Source organism: Culex pipiens, chromosome 3 (genome assembly GCF_016801865.2).
Source record: "Culex pipiens pallens isolate TS chromosome 3, TS_CPP_V2, whole genome shotgun sequence".
NCBI classification, from domain to species: Eukaryota; Metazoa; Arthropoda; class Insecta; order Diptera; family Culicidae; genus Culex; species Culex pipiens.
The window spans coordinates 86,095,625-86,112,862 of record NC_068939.1 but is presented as its reverse complement, the minus strand read 5'-3'; the positions used below and the strand labels follow the sequence as shown (position 1 = coordinate 86,112,862).

The 17,238-nt window shown below is 42.5% G+C and overlaps 1 protein-coding gene across 1 annotated transcript; it reads right to left on the bottom strand.

Annotated features, from left to right (window-relative positions):
• Positions 1-8,448: 8,448 nt before the first annotated feature.
• Positions 8,449-12,741, bottom strand: LOC120432067 (uncharacterized protein K02A2.6-like). Its single transcript, XM_039597198.2, has one exon. It carries the CDS (start codon positions 12,739-12,741, stop codon positions 8,449-8,451), a length of 4,293 nt encoding a protein of 1,430 aa, XP_039453132.1.
• Positions 12,742-17,238: the final 4,497 nt, after the last annotated feature.

Genomic DNA, 17,238 nt, shown 5'->3' with positions numbered 1-17,238 from the left:
TGTAGGGTCCTATGCGATGCAAGTCACCGAACTTGTATTTATATTTCACCACACCTTGCATGCATATCGCGTTTGCATCACACCTTGCGTGCAAGCCTTTGTGTTCGATTCTGACATAAGAGCGCGTGATTATTTAGTCGAGAGAAAGCCACCGACCGGAGCGGCCAGGGAACGACGACGCGAACCGATGGCTAGCGGGCGGACGGGTGGAAGGCCATCGGTGACAATCGGAGTGAGCACAGGAAATCTAGGACACTACAATTGGCGACGAGGGTAAAAAAAAAGAAGGAAATTCGGCATGGGTCAACTGTGTTTTGATGGTGAAATTTATGTTTGTTTACAATAAATAATGTATCTAGTGAATTTTGTGAGGGAGAAAAAAAAATGTGTTGTGCTGTTGTGAAAAAGGAGGAAAGTGTTGTGGTTGGGTTTATTTACAAAAAAAAAAAAAAAGTGAGTCATTGAATGAAATTGTGAAAAATTCGGAATGCTGAGCCGAAAAAAAATAATTATGAGGTTTGGCAATAATTTCTTAGGCTAAAGGCAGCAGGTAACGGCGGGAAACTGTTTAGCTCGCTTGGAAAATAAGTGAATTGCTTGAAATTTTGATTTGATTGTGGCCGAAAACAAATCTGAAAAAAATTATTGTACCTTATTGCATAGTTTATATTGCAAGCAGATTTGGAGGAAATGTTGGAGAAAAATATGGGTTTGGTGTGCATCATGGCTTTAAATAAGAAAATTGGCGGATTACTGGCGGTAGCACTGACGTGTTTGTACCAAAGTTTATTAACAGAATTGTACTGATGTGAAAGAATTGTGATGTGAATCACTTATGTTAGTGGCTGACTGCTCAGAAAACTACCAGCAAATGAAACTGATAAAAGGTAAAGGTTCAATGCCAGCGAGGATCGATATAAGTTTTGGATATTTTGAGAAGTGTATGATATCGATGCCGTCGAGGATCGATATGAGTTTCGGCCGTCGTTGAGACGTGCAAGAGATCGATGCCTGCGTGGATCGATAGGAGGTTCGGCCATCGTTGAGATGTGCAAGAGATCGATGCCTGCGTGGATCGATAGGAGGTTCGGCCATCGTTGAGATGTGCAAGAGATCGATGCCTGCGTGGATCGATAGGAGGTTCGGCCATCGTTGAGATGTGCAAGAGATCGATGCCTGCGTGGATCGATAGGAGGTTCGGCCATCGTTGAGATGTGCAAGAGATCGATGCTTGCGTGGATCGATAGGAGGTTCGGCCATCGTTGAGATGTGCAAGAGATCGATGCATGCGAGGATCGATATGAGGTTTCGATGTTTCTGAGAAATGTTGAGATCGATGCCGTTAAGGATCGATATGAGTTTCGGCCGTCATTTAGATGTGCAAGAGATCGATGCCTGCGAGGATCGATATGAGGTTTGGATATTTCTGAGATATATAAGAGATCGATGCCTGCGTGAATCGATATGAGGTTTGGATATTTCTGAGAAATGTAAGAGATCGATGCCTGCGTGAATCGATATGAGGTTCGGCTGTCGTTGAAATGTGTAAGAGATCAACGCCAACGAGGATCGATTTGAGGTTTAGATGTTTTGAGAAGTGCAAGAAGTCGATGCCTGCAAGGATTGATATGAAATTCGGCCGGAATTGAAAAGTACATAGTACATCGTAACAGCATGGATTAATACAAGATTCGTTATAGTGAGCTTAAATCTGCCGTTTTGAGACGTGTTCGAAATTGAAGCCTGGAGGGCTCGATGTGTGAGAACTTCTTCCATGCAGATGTCAATGTTAAAGTTGTTTGCTACATAGATGGCATCTTACTAACTAAAAAAATGGGGTGTTGTAATGCTGAATTATGTGCAGCGGGTATTCCAGAGAGTTTAAAAGTTCTAACTGTTGTGGAAAGCATCATTACACATCTAGAAAGAGTTTGATTGATTCACTAGTGATTGTGTAGATAGTAGAGTTTCTGAAAAGGAGTCATGTAGAAACGTCTAAAGACAGGATTCCAGCGTAGAATGATAAACTTCCCTCGACACCGAGCGTTATTCGACATAACAGTCATTTTTAAAGCATGATAGTTCAAAAAAAAAAAAAACGAAGAAATTTGTTAGAGAGGATGAGAAGTGTTATGCTGTTAATATTACCGGAATGGTTCTATGAATTGATGTTGTTGTAAATTTAATTAAGGTTGATGAGTCAAGCATTTAGCAATGTAAACAGTTAAAGGCAAGTATGCCGTTACAAGTTGGCTGACAAGCTTCGCAGCACAGAGCAGGAGGTCTATAATGTGATTAAAATAGCACGATGAAGGTTCAATAATAAAAAAGGTTACAATTATTGAAGGAGCTCTTGCTGAACTAGAAATAAATGAGATGCGGCGAGCATGTTTTGATATGTGATTTTGATCTTAACAAATGTAACGACTATATGCAGTTACTCAGGATTTGTGGACAAATGCATAGATTGTTTTGAAGCCTACAGATTGTTTGACAGATTGTAGATTCTTTTCACATCCACTATACATCACATTAAGGAGGAAAAAAAGAAGAAAAAAAAACGTTAAGAAGAAGCGCTGACTTATGCGAGACGGTTAGCCCAACGTGATTTGAAAAAAAGTTTCAACTTGTCCACTGAGGAAGTGCTTCTGATACGAGAGTTTACAGACAGCTAGCTAACAATTATGTTTAGCTTTAGATTCGCTTCATTGATACATGCCGTGACTTGATTATGAATGCAATATTGGAGTGTATTGTCCGTTTCCCTGGAAGGTACACACCGCGAGACATTTCAGAATGTGCAGTAGACATTGTTGCCAGTGATTTTAGGCTTCTGTGCAATAGAAAAAGCATCTGACAACAATGCCAAGTGAAGAAAAAAAAACAAATCGCGCAGTATGGGATCTGAAACGCGCATTTGTCGAAAGTGCGGCGCGCCATTCGAGGCTGGTTTGCCGCGTGTCTTTTTGGGCAAAACGGTCAATATCAATATTGAAGGGTAACAAATATAAAAAAAATCTCTGGAGAGTAAACTATATTGCTATCTATAATAGTTGCCAATGAAAAGATTTTTTTTTATGGTTTGGTTAGGTTTCTTAATGTTTTGAGAGGCATGATCGTTTTGGCAGTTTAATTCTCCCAATCATGTTTTGTTGGTTTAAGATTTGGTTGAGAGAAGAACGTAGAACGTCACTTTTTCTGACATTCGTGCTCCGATTGTTGCCAACTCTTTAATTAATTTAGTTTAAACGTCCCAGTCAAAATGCTGCCCGCATCGGACATTTTATCGAGACATTTACTAGACATCTATCGGTAATGAACTTTTTTGGCTAATTTAGCCAACGAGACATCTCATAGACATCTACGAGCCCGTCGTGACTGAGGTAGAGCATAAAAAAAGGATTCATTCGAGCTGGATTTTGCTTGAAGGTAGTCAAAGAATTTTCATTTAAAAAAAAATCGTGTTGGAGAGAAGTGTACAGGATTACAATGACTGTTTGTTTGATTATTAGATTTTGAATTGAAAGGAAAGGTGAAGAATGGTTTATAAGTTTTTAGTATTGCCAAGAGTATTGCCCTTCTTTCTTGTCAAACAATTATAGTCGTCTTTATTTAGTTTTACAATATATAAGCCTGAAGCAAGTTCGTAGAGAGAGTGATAATGTTATATTTTTGAAGGTACGTTCAAGAATAGAGTCATCTGTAGATTTGAATGTTATTTGTTTTTTTTTTTATAAAGGTAAGATGGGGGTGTAGGGTCCTATGCGATGCAAGTCACCGAACTTGTATTTATATTTCACCACACCTTGCATGCATATCGCGTTTGCATCACACCTTGCGTGCAAGCCTTTGTGTTCGATTCTGACATAAGAGCGCGTGATTATTTAGTCGAGAGAAAGCCACCGACCGGAGCGGCCAGGGAACGACGACGCGAACCGATGGCTAGCGGGCGGACGGGTGGAAGGCCATCGGTGACAATCGGAGTGAGCACAGGAAATCTAGGAAACTACAGTATCATTGGAATTCGTTTGAACTCGAACTCGAAGTTTTTATTCAATTCATTATTTTTATATTCATCTGTAAAATTTTGTTATTATTATATATTTTTTCAAACATATATTTAAACTCAAACAATACAAAAATGCAGTGGCTTTTTTTTCTCGGAAAATCTATTCTTATAATATCCAATAACACCAACATAAATTGCACTACAAGTCATAGTAAATCATAGGAACTCTGAAACTCAATAAGGATATAAGAAATATGGATTTGTGAGTTTATATAACTTATAAAAACTAATTGACACACGCACGATCGCGTGATTGGGTGGACCCCGCTCACCGACCGAATGTGCGTGTTGAGGGTTAAGGGCCGTTTCTTCAACATCAGCATCATAAACGTGCACAGCCCGCACTCAGGAAGCGAAGATGACGATAAGGACGCATTCTACGAGCAGCTGAACTGGACGTACAATAGCTGCCCAAAACATGACGTCAAAATCGTTATCGGAGATTTTAACGCTCAGGTTGGCCAGGAGGAGGAATTCAGACCGGTGATAGGAAAGTTCAGCGCCCACGTACGCACGAACGAAAACGGCCTGCGACTGATCGACTTCGCCACCTCCAAAAACATGGCCGTACGAAGCACCTGCTTCCAGCACAACCTCCGAGACAAGTACACCTGGAGATCACCGCAAGGAACGGAATCACAAATCGACCACGTTGTAATCGACGGTAGACACTTTTCCGACATCATCGACGTCAGGACCTATCGCGGCGCCAACGTCGACTCGGACCACTATCTGGTGATGGTGAAAATGCGCCAACGACTTTCCCTGGCGAAAAGCGTTCGATACCGCCGCCCTCCGCGGTTGGATCTGGAGCGGCTTAAGTTACCGGAAGTCGCATCCCGGTACGCGCATTCGCTGGAGGCTGCGTTGCCAGGGGAGGGTGAGCTGTTGGAAGCTCCCCTCGAGGACTGCTGGAGGAGCGTCAAGGCAGCCATCACCAACGCAGCAGAAAGCACCATCGGATTTGTGGAACGAGGACGACGGAACGATTGGTTCGACGAGGAGTGTCGAGCGATTTTGGAGGAGAAGAATGCAGCACGGAGGGCAATGCTGCAGTACAATCTCCGTGATTACGAAGAGGCGTATGGACAGAAGCGAAGGCAGCAGCACCAGCTCTTCCGGGCAAAAGTGCGCCACCAGGAAGAGTTGGAGTTTGAGGACATGGAGCAGCTGCATCGCTCGAACGAAACGCGCAAGTTTTACAAGAAGCTCAACGGATCCCGCAACGGCTTCACGCCGCGAGTCGAAATGTGCCGGGATAAAAATGGAGCTATCTTGACGAACGAGCGTGAGGTGATCGACAGGTGGAAGCAGCACTTCGATGAACACCTGAATGGCGCAGAAGCAGAGGCAGGGGCTCAAGGCGGCGGGAGAGAGGACTTCATCGGTACAGCAGGAGAAGGAGAAGAGCCAGTTCCCACGATGAGGGAAGTTAAGGATGCCATCAAGAAGCTGAAGAACAACAAAGCAGCGGGTAAAGATGGTATCGGTGCTGAACTCATCAAGATGGGCCCGGAGAAGCTGGCGTCCTGTTTGCACCGGCTGATAGTCAGGATCTGGGAGTCAGAACAGCTACCGGAGGAGTGGAAAGTGGGAGTAATATGCCCGATCTACAAGAAGGGGGACAAGTTAGATTGTGAGAACTACCGTGCCATCACAGTCCTCAACGCGGCCTACAAAGTGTTCTCCCAGATCCTCTTCAGCCGCCTATCGCCAATAGCGGAAGGTTTTGTTGGAAGTTATCAAGCCGGATTCGTCATGGGGAGATCAACAACCGACCAAATCTTCACTGTGCGACAAATCCTCCAAAAGTGTCGCGAGTACCAAGTTCCCACGCACCACCTATTCATCGACTTCAAAGCCGCGTACGACTCAGTCGATCGCGAAGAGCTATGGAAAATCATGGACGAGAACGGCTTTCCCGGGAAGTTGATCAGACTGATCAAGATGACGATGGATGGGGCTCGGTGCTGTGTGAAGATATCGGGTGCGGAATCGGACTCGTTTCCTTCACTCGGGGGGCTTCGGCAAGGCGATGGGATTTCTTGCCTCTGTTTCAATGTGGTACTGGAAGGTGTTATGAGACGAGCGGGCTTCAATATGCGGGGCACGATCTTCAGCAAGTCCAACCAATTCATCTGCTTCGCTGACGACATGGACATTGTTGGCAGAACGTTCAAGGCGGTTGCGGATGCGTACACCGGCTTGAAGCGGGAAGCAGAGAAGGTTGGGCTAAGGGTGAATGTGGCGAAGACAAAGTACCTGCTGGCAGGAGGAACCGAGTCCCTTAGGGCTCGCATTGGACCAAGCGTTACAATCGACGGGGACGAATTCGAGGTGGTAGAGGAGTTTGTGTACCTCGGATCGTTGGTGACGTCGGACAACAGCTGCAGCAGGGAAATTCGGAGACGCATCATCGCTGGAAGTCGTGCTTATTTCGGTCTCCACAAGAGCCTAAGGTCCCGGAAATTCTCCCTACATACGAAGTGTTCCATCTACAAGTCGCTGATAAGACCGGTCGTCCTCTACGGGCACGAGACGTGGACAATGCTCGAAGAGGACATACGAGCGCTAAGCGTCTTCGAACGTCGAGTGCTAAGGACCATCTTTGGTGGCGTATATGAGAACGACGGATGGCGGCGGAGAATGAACCACGAACTTGCACAACTCTACAACGAACCAAGCATCCGGAAGGTCGCGAAGGCTGGACGGTTGCAGTGGGCCGGTCATGTTGCAAGGATGCCGGAACGTACCGAGCAATTGAGCCAACGGAACCAGAAGATCAATCCTGCGAAGTTGGTGTTTGTGTCGGAACCGGTAGGAACAAGACGTAGGGGGGTGCAACGTGCGAGGTGGGTGGACCAAGTGGAGAGCGATCTAGAAAGTGTGGGTGCACCGCGAAATTGGAGACATGCAGCCATGGACCGAGCTTGTTGGCGGAGAATCGTGCAGCAGGCCAAGCTAATGGTGTAGCGCCAATAAAAGTAAGTAAAGTAAGTAAAAACTAATTGAATTGAATCGAAAATCTTTTGGGATCTTTTTTTTTGTGAAATACAAAAAAGCCGTTGAAAATTTTTTTTGAGGTTTATGTCCCTCGACTGAGGCCAACCAGCAAAAAATAGAAAATAAATATTAAAAAATAAATAACAAGCCATACTCCATACATTTTAATGAAAAAGTGTTTTAAAATGCATTTTCAACCTGCCCAGTTGCTTTGCAATCATTTGTTTTCAAAATATCCAAGTAACTTTGTTTTAATGCAAATGTTCAAAATTTTGAATGGTTGTTTTTCAATACAAACATAATTAAATTTCGATTTCTACATTATTTTCCGATTCCAAGCAGAATAACATTGAATCTTTTATTTTCAATGAGATTTTATAATTGGGTACTCCCAAATAGGTATATAAGATAATTTCAATGAAAGCTTAAATCCTGTTAAATTTAGTTTCGGTAACTTTTTATTTGCGGTTAAATATTTTTCATGTATGTTATTTAGAGTCTTTTAGGCATTAGCATGATTTTTGTTTCTAAGGCGATTGATTTGAAAAAATATACAGCAGTTTTAAAAATAATAGATTGATGCTTGCACTTTACCTGCTGGGATTCCTGTTATTCAGATAAATGCAAGCATTTAAAAAATCTGACATACTTTTTTAATACGGTTCATTGAATTAAAAAAAACAATAAAAAAAGATCGAGTGTTTTATTGATTATGTGCCCTATTTAATATCAATATATTTAACTAGTGCGTTCATCCCGGGAGTGCCCGGAACAAAATTCCCGGGACAAAATTCCCGGGATTTTTACAAAACCGGGAATTCCCGAATTCCGGGATTTTTTAGATTTGTCCCGGGAATTCCCGAAATTGAAAAAGAAACTAATTTCGGTTTGGAAATTCTGATTTGGTTGTGGAGATAGATGAACAAGGATTCACTTAGTTATCGATAAGAATTTTAAAGCATTTAAATTAGCATTGAATTATAAATAAGTATTGATTTGGATTATTATGGAAAATTTATTTTACTAAATGTTTTATTTTTTCAATTGATTTTCTTTTAAACAGAACAAAATAATTAGTACACCGATTACCACATTTATTGCTATTAAATCTCCTGTAAATATTCAGACTGCAGTCCCGATTTTCCTCAGTTGGCAGGACTGATTTAAAGATATTTTGTGTTCTAAGTTCTCCCAAAAGACCGGTTATTAGCGTTTTAATACTAGCTTTATTTAGACGATCTTAGCACGGCGAGAACTAGAGAGAGACTGACTCAAGCGTCCAGTGCTGCGAGTGTGTGAGTGAGTGTTAGTGTAATGACGAGGGGTCTGGCAATATCATAACATCCTCTCTTTTCTCTAAAAACAATATTCCAAAACTACAACTTATAATCTTTAAACTTCTCTGGAATTTTGGTAACCCTTTTCGGTCGCTCGACTTTCTGCGGTGTAATCGTCCGATTCCTCTCCTGCCGCTCCTGTCGGATCGGCAACGGTGTAACAGCCAACTCCCTCGGTGTTGACATTTCCGCAAGCGTTGACGTTTCAGGCTGCAGCACGCACGGCTGCACGGCTTGTTGACAAACGGTTTCGTCCACCGTGGCTTCTCTGCGTTCCTCCCGGGTGTTGAGCTGTTGGTGATCGTTCTCGTCGGTTGTTTCCTCCTCCCGATAATTCATCACGCAGGATGACGACTGGCGGTCAGGCAGCGTAGCGGGTTCTTTACGCGGCTTCAGATGTACCAGCGATCGGCGGTAATCGGCACCTCCCACGTTCACCTGGTATGAGCGTTCGTTGAGTCGGTTCGTGATGGTGCCCTGTGTCCACAGCTTGGAAGTCTCCGGATTCAGCTGCACGTATACCGGGGATCCAACTTCCAGTTCCGGTAAGTTTCGTGCCTTTCGGTCGTAGCACAGCTTCGATCGCTTCCGATTGGCTTCAATTTTAGCGGGAACATCTTCCTCCACCCTAGGCACAAGGTGGGTTGCGGCAGTTGGCACACCACAGCGAGTTGAACGGGACAGCAAACGTGATGCTGGACTGGATCCGACGTTGTTCGGAATGTTTCGCCAATGCAACAACGAAAACCAAAAGTCGGATTCACTTTCAGCTGCCTTCTTCATCAGCTGCTTGGCAATCTTGACCGCGGCCTCAGCCTTGCCGTTGGATTGTTGGTGGTGTGGTGCCGACGTGACAAGCTCAAAGTCCCAGTTGTTGGCGAACTGCACCATTTTTCGGTTGGCAAAGTTGGTTCCGTTGTCGGTGACGACACGTTGGGGCACACCAAACCTCGCGAAGTTCTGTTTGCAGGCGTTGATCACGGATTCCGGACTCAGATCTTTCAGCAGGTTCACTTCGAAAAAGTCCGAGTAGTGATCGACGGTGATCAGGAACTTGTGCTTGACGCCGCTCTGCTCAGCGAAGAAGACATCCATTGACACGAGTTGGAACGGATGTACCGGAATTTCGTGACTTTTCATCGGAGGGTTTTGTTGAGACGAGGCAAACTTTGCACAGACAGAGCACCCTTTCACCGCGTTCTTGATCTCTGACGTCATGCCCGGCCAGAACAGGTTCGCCCTTGCCAACCGTAGTGTTGCTTCAATGCCGTTGTGGCTTGCGTGACAACTCTCGATCATCTTCCGGCGGAGGATATACGGGACCACAATCCTGTCACTGCGGAAGACCAGGCCGTCCTGGGTAGACAGTTCATGCCGATATCCAAAGAAGATTTTGACGGCGTCCGGAACTTGATCGGCAGAGGCAGGCCATCCACCTCGAACGTAGCCGATGACGTGCTGGAGTGGGGTGTCCTTTTCAGTCTCCCGCATGAGATCGTTCAGTTTGGCGCTCGACACACCTAAGAAGCTGCTGAGTTTCACCTCTTGGATTTCTTCGAAGATCTTGAAGATGTCCTGCTTCTTGTAGAAGTCGTCTCCTTCTGCTCCGCCGGCTGGTGCACGTGACAAAGCATCCGCAACCACATTGTCCTTTCCCGTAACGAACTCCGTTGACAGCTTGTACCGCTGTAGGTTGAGCAACATGTGTTGCAGCCGCCGTGGTGCTGACAAAAGCGGTTTCTTGAAGATGTTCACCAGTGGCTTGTGGTCGGTCCTGACGGTCGCTTTTGGATTTCCAACTATCAGCTGGTCGAATCTGGTACAGGCAAAAAGTATCGCCAGGAGTTCTTTTTCGATCTGCGCGTAGTTTTTTTCAGTTGCCGTGAGGGTTCGCGACGCGTATCCAACCACTTCGTCGCGCTGATACACGACCACACCGAGACCGATGCTGCTAGCGTCACATTCAATGGTGATTGGCTGGTTGACATCGTAGTAGCGTAGTGTTTTGATGTCGCAAACCAACGATTTCACCTTGTTGAACTCGCTCTCTTCCACAGATGTCCACTTCCAAGTTGCCGACTCCGGGATCAGCATTCGTAGGTGGGTCAAGTTGGCGCTGAGATTGTTGATGAAGCGCCCCAAGTACGTGACCATGCCAACAAACCGGTGCACCTCCTTGCGATTTTTTGGCTGGGAATAGTCACGTATCGCAGCAACCTTGGACTCGTCCGGCTTCAAACCTTCATCGGTGAGGACGTGACCGTAGAATTTGACGGACCGTTCACACAACTTCAGCTTGGCTTTGTTAAGTTTCACGTTGTGGAGTTCCAACCGACAAAGAAGTTTCTCAAGGCGGCGGTTGTGATCAGCTAGGGCCTCCTCCAGCGTGTCGCCCACGCCGAACACCAGCAAATCGTCCGCGATGCATTCAACTCCCTTGAGACCTTGGATTACTTCCTGGAGTTTGATCTGGAAAATCTCCGGCGCTGGTGCAACACCGAACGGAAGGCGAATCCAACGGTAACGCCCAAACGGTGTCCAGAAGGTGGTGAGCTTGCTAGAGGGCTCGTCCAGCACAACGTGCCAGAAGCCCTTTTTGGCATCGACCGTGGAAAAAACTTTTGCTTTGCCCAGTTCCGGAAGCACTTCATCAAGGGTTACGAATTGGAGGTTGGGTCGCTTGAGAGCTTTGTTCAGCGGAACCGGATCCAGACAAATACGAAAGCCAGAGCCTCGCTGGACGATTACGACGTTGCTTACCCATTCGGTGTGTTTCGTCTCCTTCACGATGATGCCGTCACTTTCGAGCTTTTCGAGTTCTTCCTTCAGCTTTGCTCGGATCGCGATCGGAACTCGCCGAGGTGGTTGGATCGTCGGTGTGACGCTGTCGTCGATTTCCAACGACGCTGTGCCGGAAAACTTTCCGTAGCCCGTGAAGAGGCTTTCGTGGCTGCTGACGATTTCTTGAGCTTTCACGCGGTAAATGTTGAACAGCTTCTCAGAGTGGGGCGACGGCGGTGTTGGTTGAACTGGCTCCTCGAAGGTAACTGCGTTGCAAAACTTCACCAGCCCAAGTTCGCGTGAAGCTCTTGCCGACAGTAGGGGGCGGTGGTCGACATCAACGACCTGGAGAACCAGCGAAAACTTCCTGTTCGGCCGCCGACACGGCACCTTCACCTGGCCCAATACTGTGATGGGGTTTCCACCAAAACTCTGCAGGCGGAATTTCGACGCCAGCAGTTCGGGATTGTCCGTTCCAGTCAGTTTCTTGAGACAGTCCAGGCCAATCAGGCTGGTATTTGCCCCAGTGTCCAGTTCACAGAGCACAGTTTCCCACGAGTTGTTGAATTTCAAGTCCAGTTCAGCAAGAACGCAACCGCCGTTTTGCGAATTGTCGTAGATCTTGCCAATCTCGCACTCCTCTGCAGACTCTTCGGAAGATTCACTGCCGCCGGACGCTGTGTCCGACTCGGAGTAGTAGTCGTCTTTTACTTCCTTGACTCGCTTCGACTTCCGACCCTTCGAGCTAGCTTTGCAGACTGTTTCGAAGTGATTTTTGCCTTTACAGCGGTGGCAACGTTTGCCAAGCGCCGGGCATGCTCCTTTTGTGAACTCGTGAGAGCCTCCGCAAAACTTGCAACGCAACGTCTTCTGCTTGTGGTCTCCTCTCCCTCGGCTGATCTTGTTGACTTCTGGCGTTGGCAGGAAACCTCCCAGTTCTTGGGATCGTTTAGCTGCGATCTCCTCTGCACGGCACAGATCGATGGCTTTCTCGAGGGTTATGTCCGAAATTGTCAGCATCTTTGTGCGCAGGTGCGACCACTTGTTGGATGTGACGACTTTGAAAGCGAGCAGTTCTGGTTCCAGGGTTCCGAGCTTCGCTAGCTTGGCCAGCGCCTTGAGCCTGGCACAGAAGTCGTCGATGGACTCACTAGCTGACTGTGCGGCGGAGAAGAAATCAAAGCGGTCCACAATTATGTTCCGTTTGGCCACGACCAACGCTTTGATAGCTTCGAGTGCTGCTTTCGGGTCTCCTTGCTGTGCTTCTGTCAACTCGAAGTTGTGGAACTTCCGCCTGGCTTGCTCTCCAATCACCGTCAGCAGAATATTCACTTTGCGGGGAGCCTCCGTTGCCGGCCATTTGTCCAAGCCGCTAGCCTTCACGTAGTTATTCCAGCTGCGCTCGAAGAAATCGAAGTTCTCGGCCATGTCCCCCACGAGAGACAACGGCGACGGCTGGGGTACTGGAACACTGCATGCTTGGCCACGATTCGCCGCGGATCCGGTCGCCCCTGTTGACTCCGTCGACAGTTTGGCCAGCAGACGCTCCATTATGGATTTTTGTTGGTCCAAAAACTATTTTAACTGATCCGCATCCATTCTGGAAAGTGTTCTTTTTTTCAATTCACTTTGTTATTTTTCACACAGTCACTTTTTCACAACGGCCAACGACGCGACTTTTTCTCCAAAATGGCCGCCGTCGTTGGTCAATTCAGTTTAGTTTCTCAATATGGCCGCCGAAGCGACTCGACACGAATGAACACTTTATTCGTAGGAAAAAAAACTGGTCGTTTTCCGCGATTTCACTAGGCGTCATCCATAAAGTATGTCACGCTAAAATCGGCCAAAATTAACCCCCCCTCCCCCCTATGTCACACTTTGTCACGCTGGTTCCGACCCCCCCTTGAAAAGTACGTCACGATTTGTTGAACCCCCCCCCCTACCCATCATGACTTTTTGTACAATCTTTATTAAATTTTCAAAAGGTCCTTTCTGCATAGGAAGCCCATTACTCATAGGTTGTTTTTAAAATTTGACGATTTCTATATGTAGAATTATTATTCAATTCGGAGTTCAATCGAGGAAGTTTTTTTTTATTTTTAAAGGTTGTGTTTGGATTTTTTTAATTTGATTTTTAAATATTATGATTTAAGCAAATTAAATCTATTATCAAAAACTCTTTTTCTTAACGTGAAGACTTCCATCATTGTCATGATTTTTCCTTCAAAGATATAAATTTTGCGTCGCTTTCAATATTTTGACAAAATTCCTTTAACAAGTTGTTTAGAAGAGTGCCCTACACATGCTGATTCCTTTTGGTAACGATTATCCCATTCCTTGTTAAGTTATGGAAATCGTCATTAATCAATGATTGCCAACTAGGAGGATAATGACTGTGCCACAAAATTATATAATTTTTGAAGTACAATTAATTTAGATCAAAAATTCCTTCAGTGGCTTCAAGAAGGCAACAACCGACACATGCTGATTCCTTTTGGTGCTGAAATTCGTTAAATTGAATTTAATATACAATATTTTATAGTGATGATTAATTTTCTACAAAAATGTTCAACGACTTTACCTTAATGCTTAATATTTCATTTATGAGTAATTTTTATCAAACATTAAACTTCTTTTTAAATATAGTTTAAGAATAAATTTTCATTATTCAAAAAAAAGTCTTGCGTGACGTCACAGTCTCACGAACCCCCCCCTCCCCCCCTTGTCACACCTTGTCACGCTTGCGACAACCCCCCCTCCCCCCCTAGAGCGTGACGTACTTTATGGATGACGCCTAAATGACGCCCGAAAAGACCTAGAAGCTTGCGTCAGCTTCTGACACCATGTTCTAAGTTCTCCCAAAAGACCGGTTATTAGCGTTTTAATACTAGCTTTATTTAGACGATCTTAGCACGGCGAGAACTAGAGAGAGACTGACTCAAGCGTCCAGTGCTGCGAGTGTGTGAGTGAGTGTTAGTGTAATGACGAGGGGTCTGGCAATATCATAACATTTTGTAAAATATGTTTTACATAAAACATGAAATTCTAAACTAATCTCAAATTTTACATTAACTGTTGTTGTTGTCGTTTCTTGTTTTTTCAGACACGTTCAAAGATTTTGTTTGGCTTTCCTAGTCATGTCATATTAAAAAAATAAATAAATAAATTTAGAAGACATATTGAGTTTTTATCACCTTGGATTAAAAATGGTGGTTCATTTAAAATCCAAAGCACATCAAAGATTAAAAATATCCATTTTTAATTCTTTTAAGCTATCTAAAATCTGCCGTCCTTATAAAGATTGAAGTGTAGATTATCACAAATTGATAGTATTGAGCTAATTCTATGATTTTAAGCTTGAGAAACATAACAAATATAATTAAAATATAGATCTTATGATTGTTTTAAAAATTTCCCGGGAATTCGAAAAATATTTTCCCGTTTCCCGGGAAATTTCAAACCCGAGAAATTTGGAAGCCCTATATTTAACTTTTAAATAAACACCCACATAAATTGTTCAACTTTTAAATCTTTGTATTACATTTCAGAAAACTCATACAATTATTTATTTTAAGTGACGAATGACCTCTCTAGGTTAAAGTCACATTAATAATATAAACAACAACATACAATTATTAAAAAAAAAATACATAACTGTTTCATGAATATTTTTCACTGAAAACTTGAAAAAACTTTCAATGCTTCGAACACTTGTTCAAAAACCATTAAAGTTCATATAATGTATTTTTTCACAATTTTTTCACTGAAAACATAGTTTAGATCAGTGGTCAACGAGGTTTTCTGTGCGGCTCGTGAGCTGGTTTTGATTTTTTTAGAGTTTTCATGTCATGTTTTCTAGGGAAAAGCGCTTGAATCACTTTTTATATTTTATAGAATAAATGTCCAACAGTTCCAAACATCAGGTTAGATTTTATTAGGCACCCGTGATCTTCCTATAAACTTCAAATTATTACTCAATAGGTCGAAGGAAATTGCGCTCAAAGTTTTATGATATAAATATAAATAAATTTATTTATAAATAAAAGGTATAAAAAACTAAATATCAATACATAACAAAATGTGATACGATCAAAAAAAAAATAAAAATTCAGGCGAATGAAAGAATATTTTAAAACCTTAGTTTTGTGCCAACCATTATGAATCAATCATATCTATCAGGCAGGAGATATAAATTTGAATCATATGAAGTAAAATTGTAATTACACGGATAATTTTGTCTCGGATACGAACGGAATTATGATATTTGAGTCTTTATTTGAACTTAACCTCAAAATTCACTTGGATAATCATTATTTTTGCTCAAAGGTGTAGGGAATTAGTGTTAATTTTTGAATACAAATGCTCAATAAGTTGAAAATCATTGAATCGAATTTCAAATAAAAATAATGATAAAATATTTTAGGTTTTAAGCAGGCCATAAAAGCCTGTTAAGGTCGTACGAGGGTTTTCAGAACCATGACAAAACTTGCAAGTTTAAAAATGTTACTAGGGCTGGACATTGTCACTGGATTAGCAAAAAGCATTAAATTAAATTTGCATTAGCTTTTTTCATTGGAGTTTAATTTTAAACAGTAAACATAAATTGAGACAAGATTGAAGCAACTTTTTTTTAACTGATGGCCTTTTTTCTGATAATAGCGATTATAAGCACCGTACGATTCGTGATAAGCAAAAAACAATTCTAGGCCTTCATCTTTTATTTTTATTAAAAACAAAAAAAACTATAAGTATTTTCAACCAACCTTTTGTTGTTGAATTTAACGCACAAGTACATTTTTTTTTCACACTGGAACGCCCAACGCATGTCCAACTTACACGGATGCCCAAGCCTCCCAAAAAAGTTGGAACGGTAACTTCAACTCGCTGGTTCTCGGGCATAACTCAACCATTCGGGACGATTCTTGTTTCCAGGGATTTGTAAGAATGTCTAGATGATCCTAAAATTTTGCAGAACTTGATTTGATCAAATCTGTAATTTCTGCGACCGAAAAAATGTTCTATCTTTTTTTAAAACAACTGCCTCCGCGGAATATCGGCGAATTTTTTTTTATACGCGAAAACAAAAGTTGGAACGTTGTTTTTGATCGCAAAAACTACAGATTTGATCAAAATTAGTTCTGCAAAGTTCTAGGATCATCTAGACATCCTAACAAATCACTGGAAAAAAGAATCGTCTTGATTGGGTGAGTTATGCCCGAGAACCAGCGAGTTGAAGTAACCGTTCCATTTTTTTTGGAGCCTTGGGCGTTGGAATGTTAAAAAAGCAATGGTTTTTTTTTTAATATTTGATGATTCTTTTGCTTTTTGCTTTCAAATAATAATAAACTGGAGTATTCATCAACCGTTATTTAATAATAGCTATTCAACTATTTTTATGATTTTATAATTAAACTAAATTTCTATGGATATGATTATCTTCCTAGATTTAAAAATATTTTAGCCACAAAATTTTGAATATTGGATTTTTTAAATCCTCAAAACTTTAAACAATTATTGTTTTAAGTTGCAACGTATTTAATGCTAAATAAAAGATTTATTCAATTATATTTAGAATACTTCTAAATTTAAAACAGCTTCGAATTTTGAGATTTTTAAATTAAAAAATGTTGAATTAACGAAATGTTGATTAAAAAACATAGTGTAGAAATCTTTTGAATTGATTATGGAAATGTTTTTTGGTTTACTATTCTTAAATTGCAAAATGATTACCTTATAGTTAAAATCCCAATGATTAAGTCGTGAAAAGAATATTTATTAAAGTTCAAAAAAGTATAAAACAAATGTTCTTGTGCTTCAAGATTTCAATCAAAGTCCCTGCAGTATTTACTTATTTTGTTCGGTTCAACAAAGGAGTTCAATATATAGTTTTTAATTTGTTAGTACGATTTTAAAACAACTTTACATAAGGTTTCACTATTACCGCTCTTCATCACGGTTATGCACTGTTAGCGCCCTCATGAGCAACTAGCGCCCCGCTGACTCAAATTTGAGCGACTAACTAGTTCTAAACCTTAGAAATCAGCACTG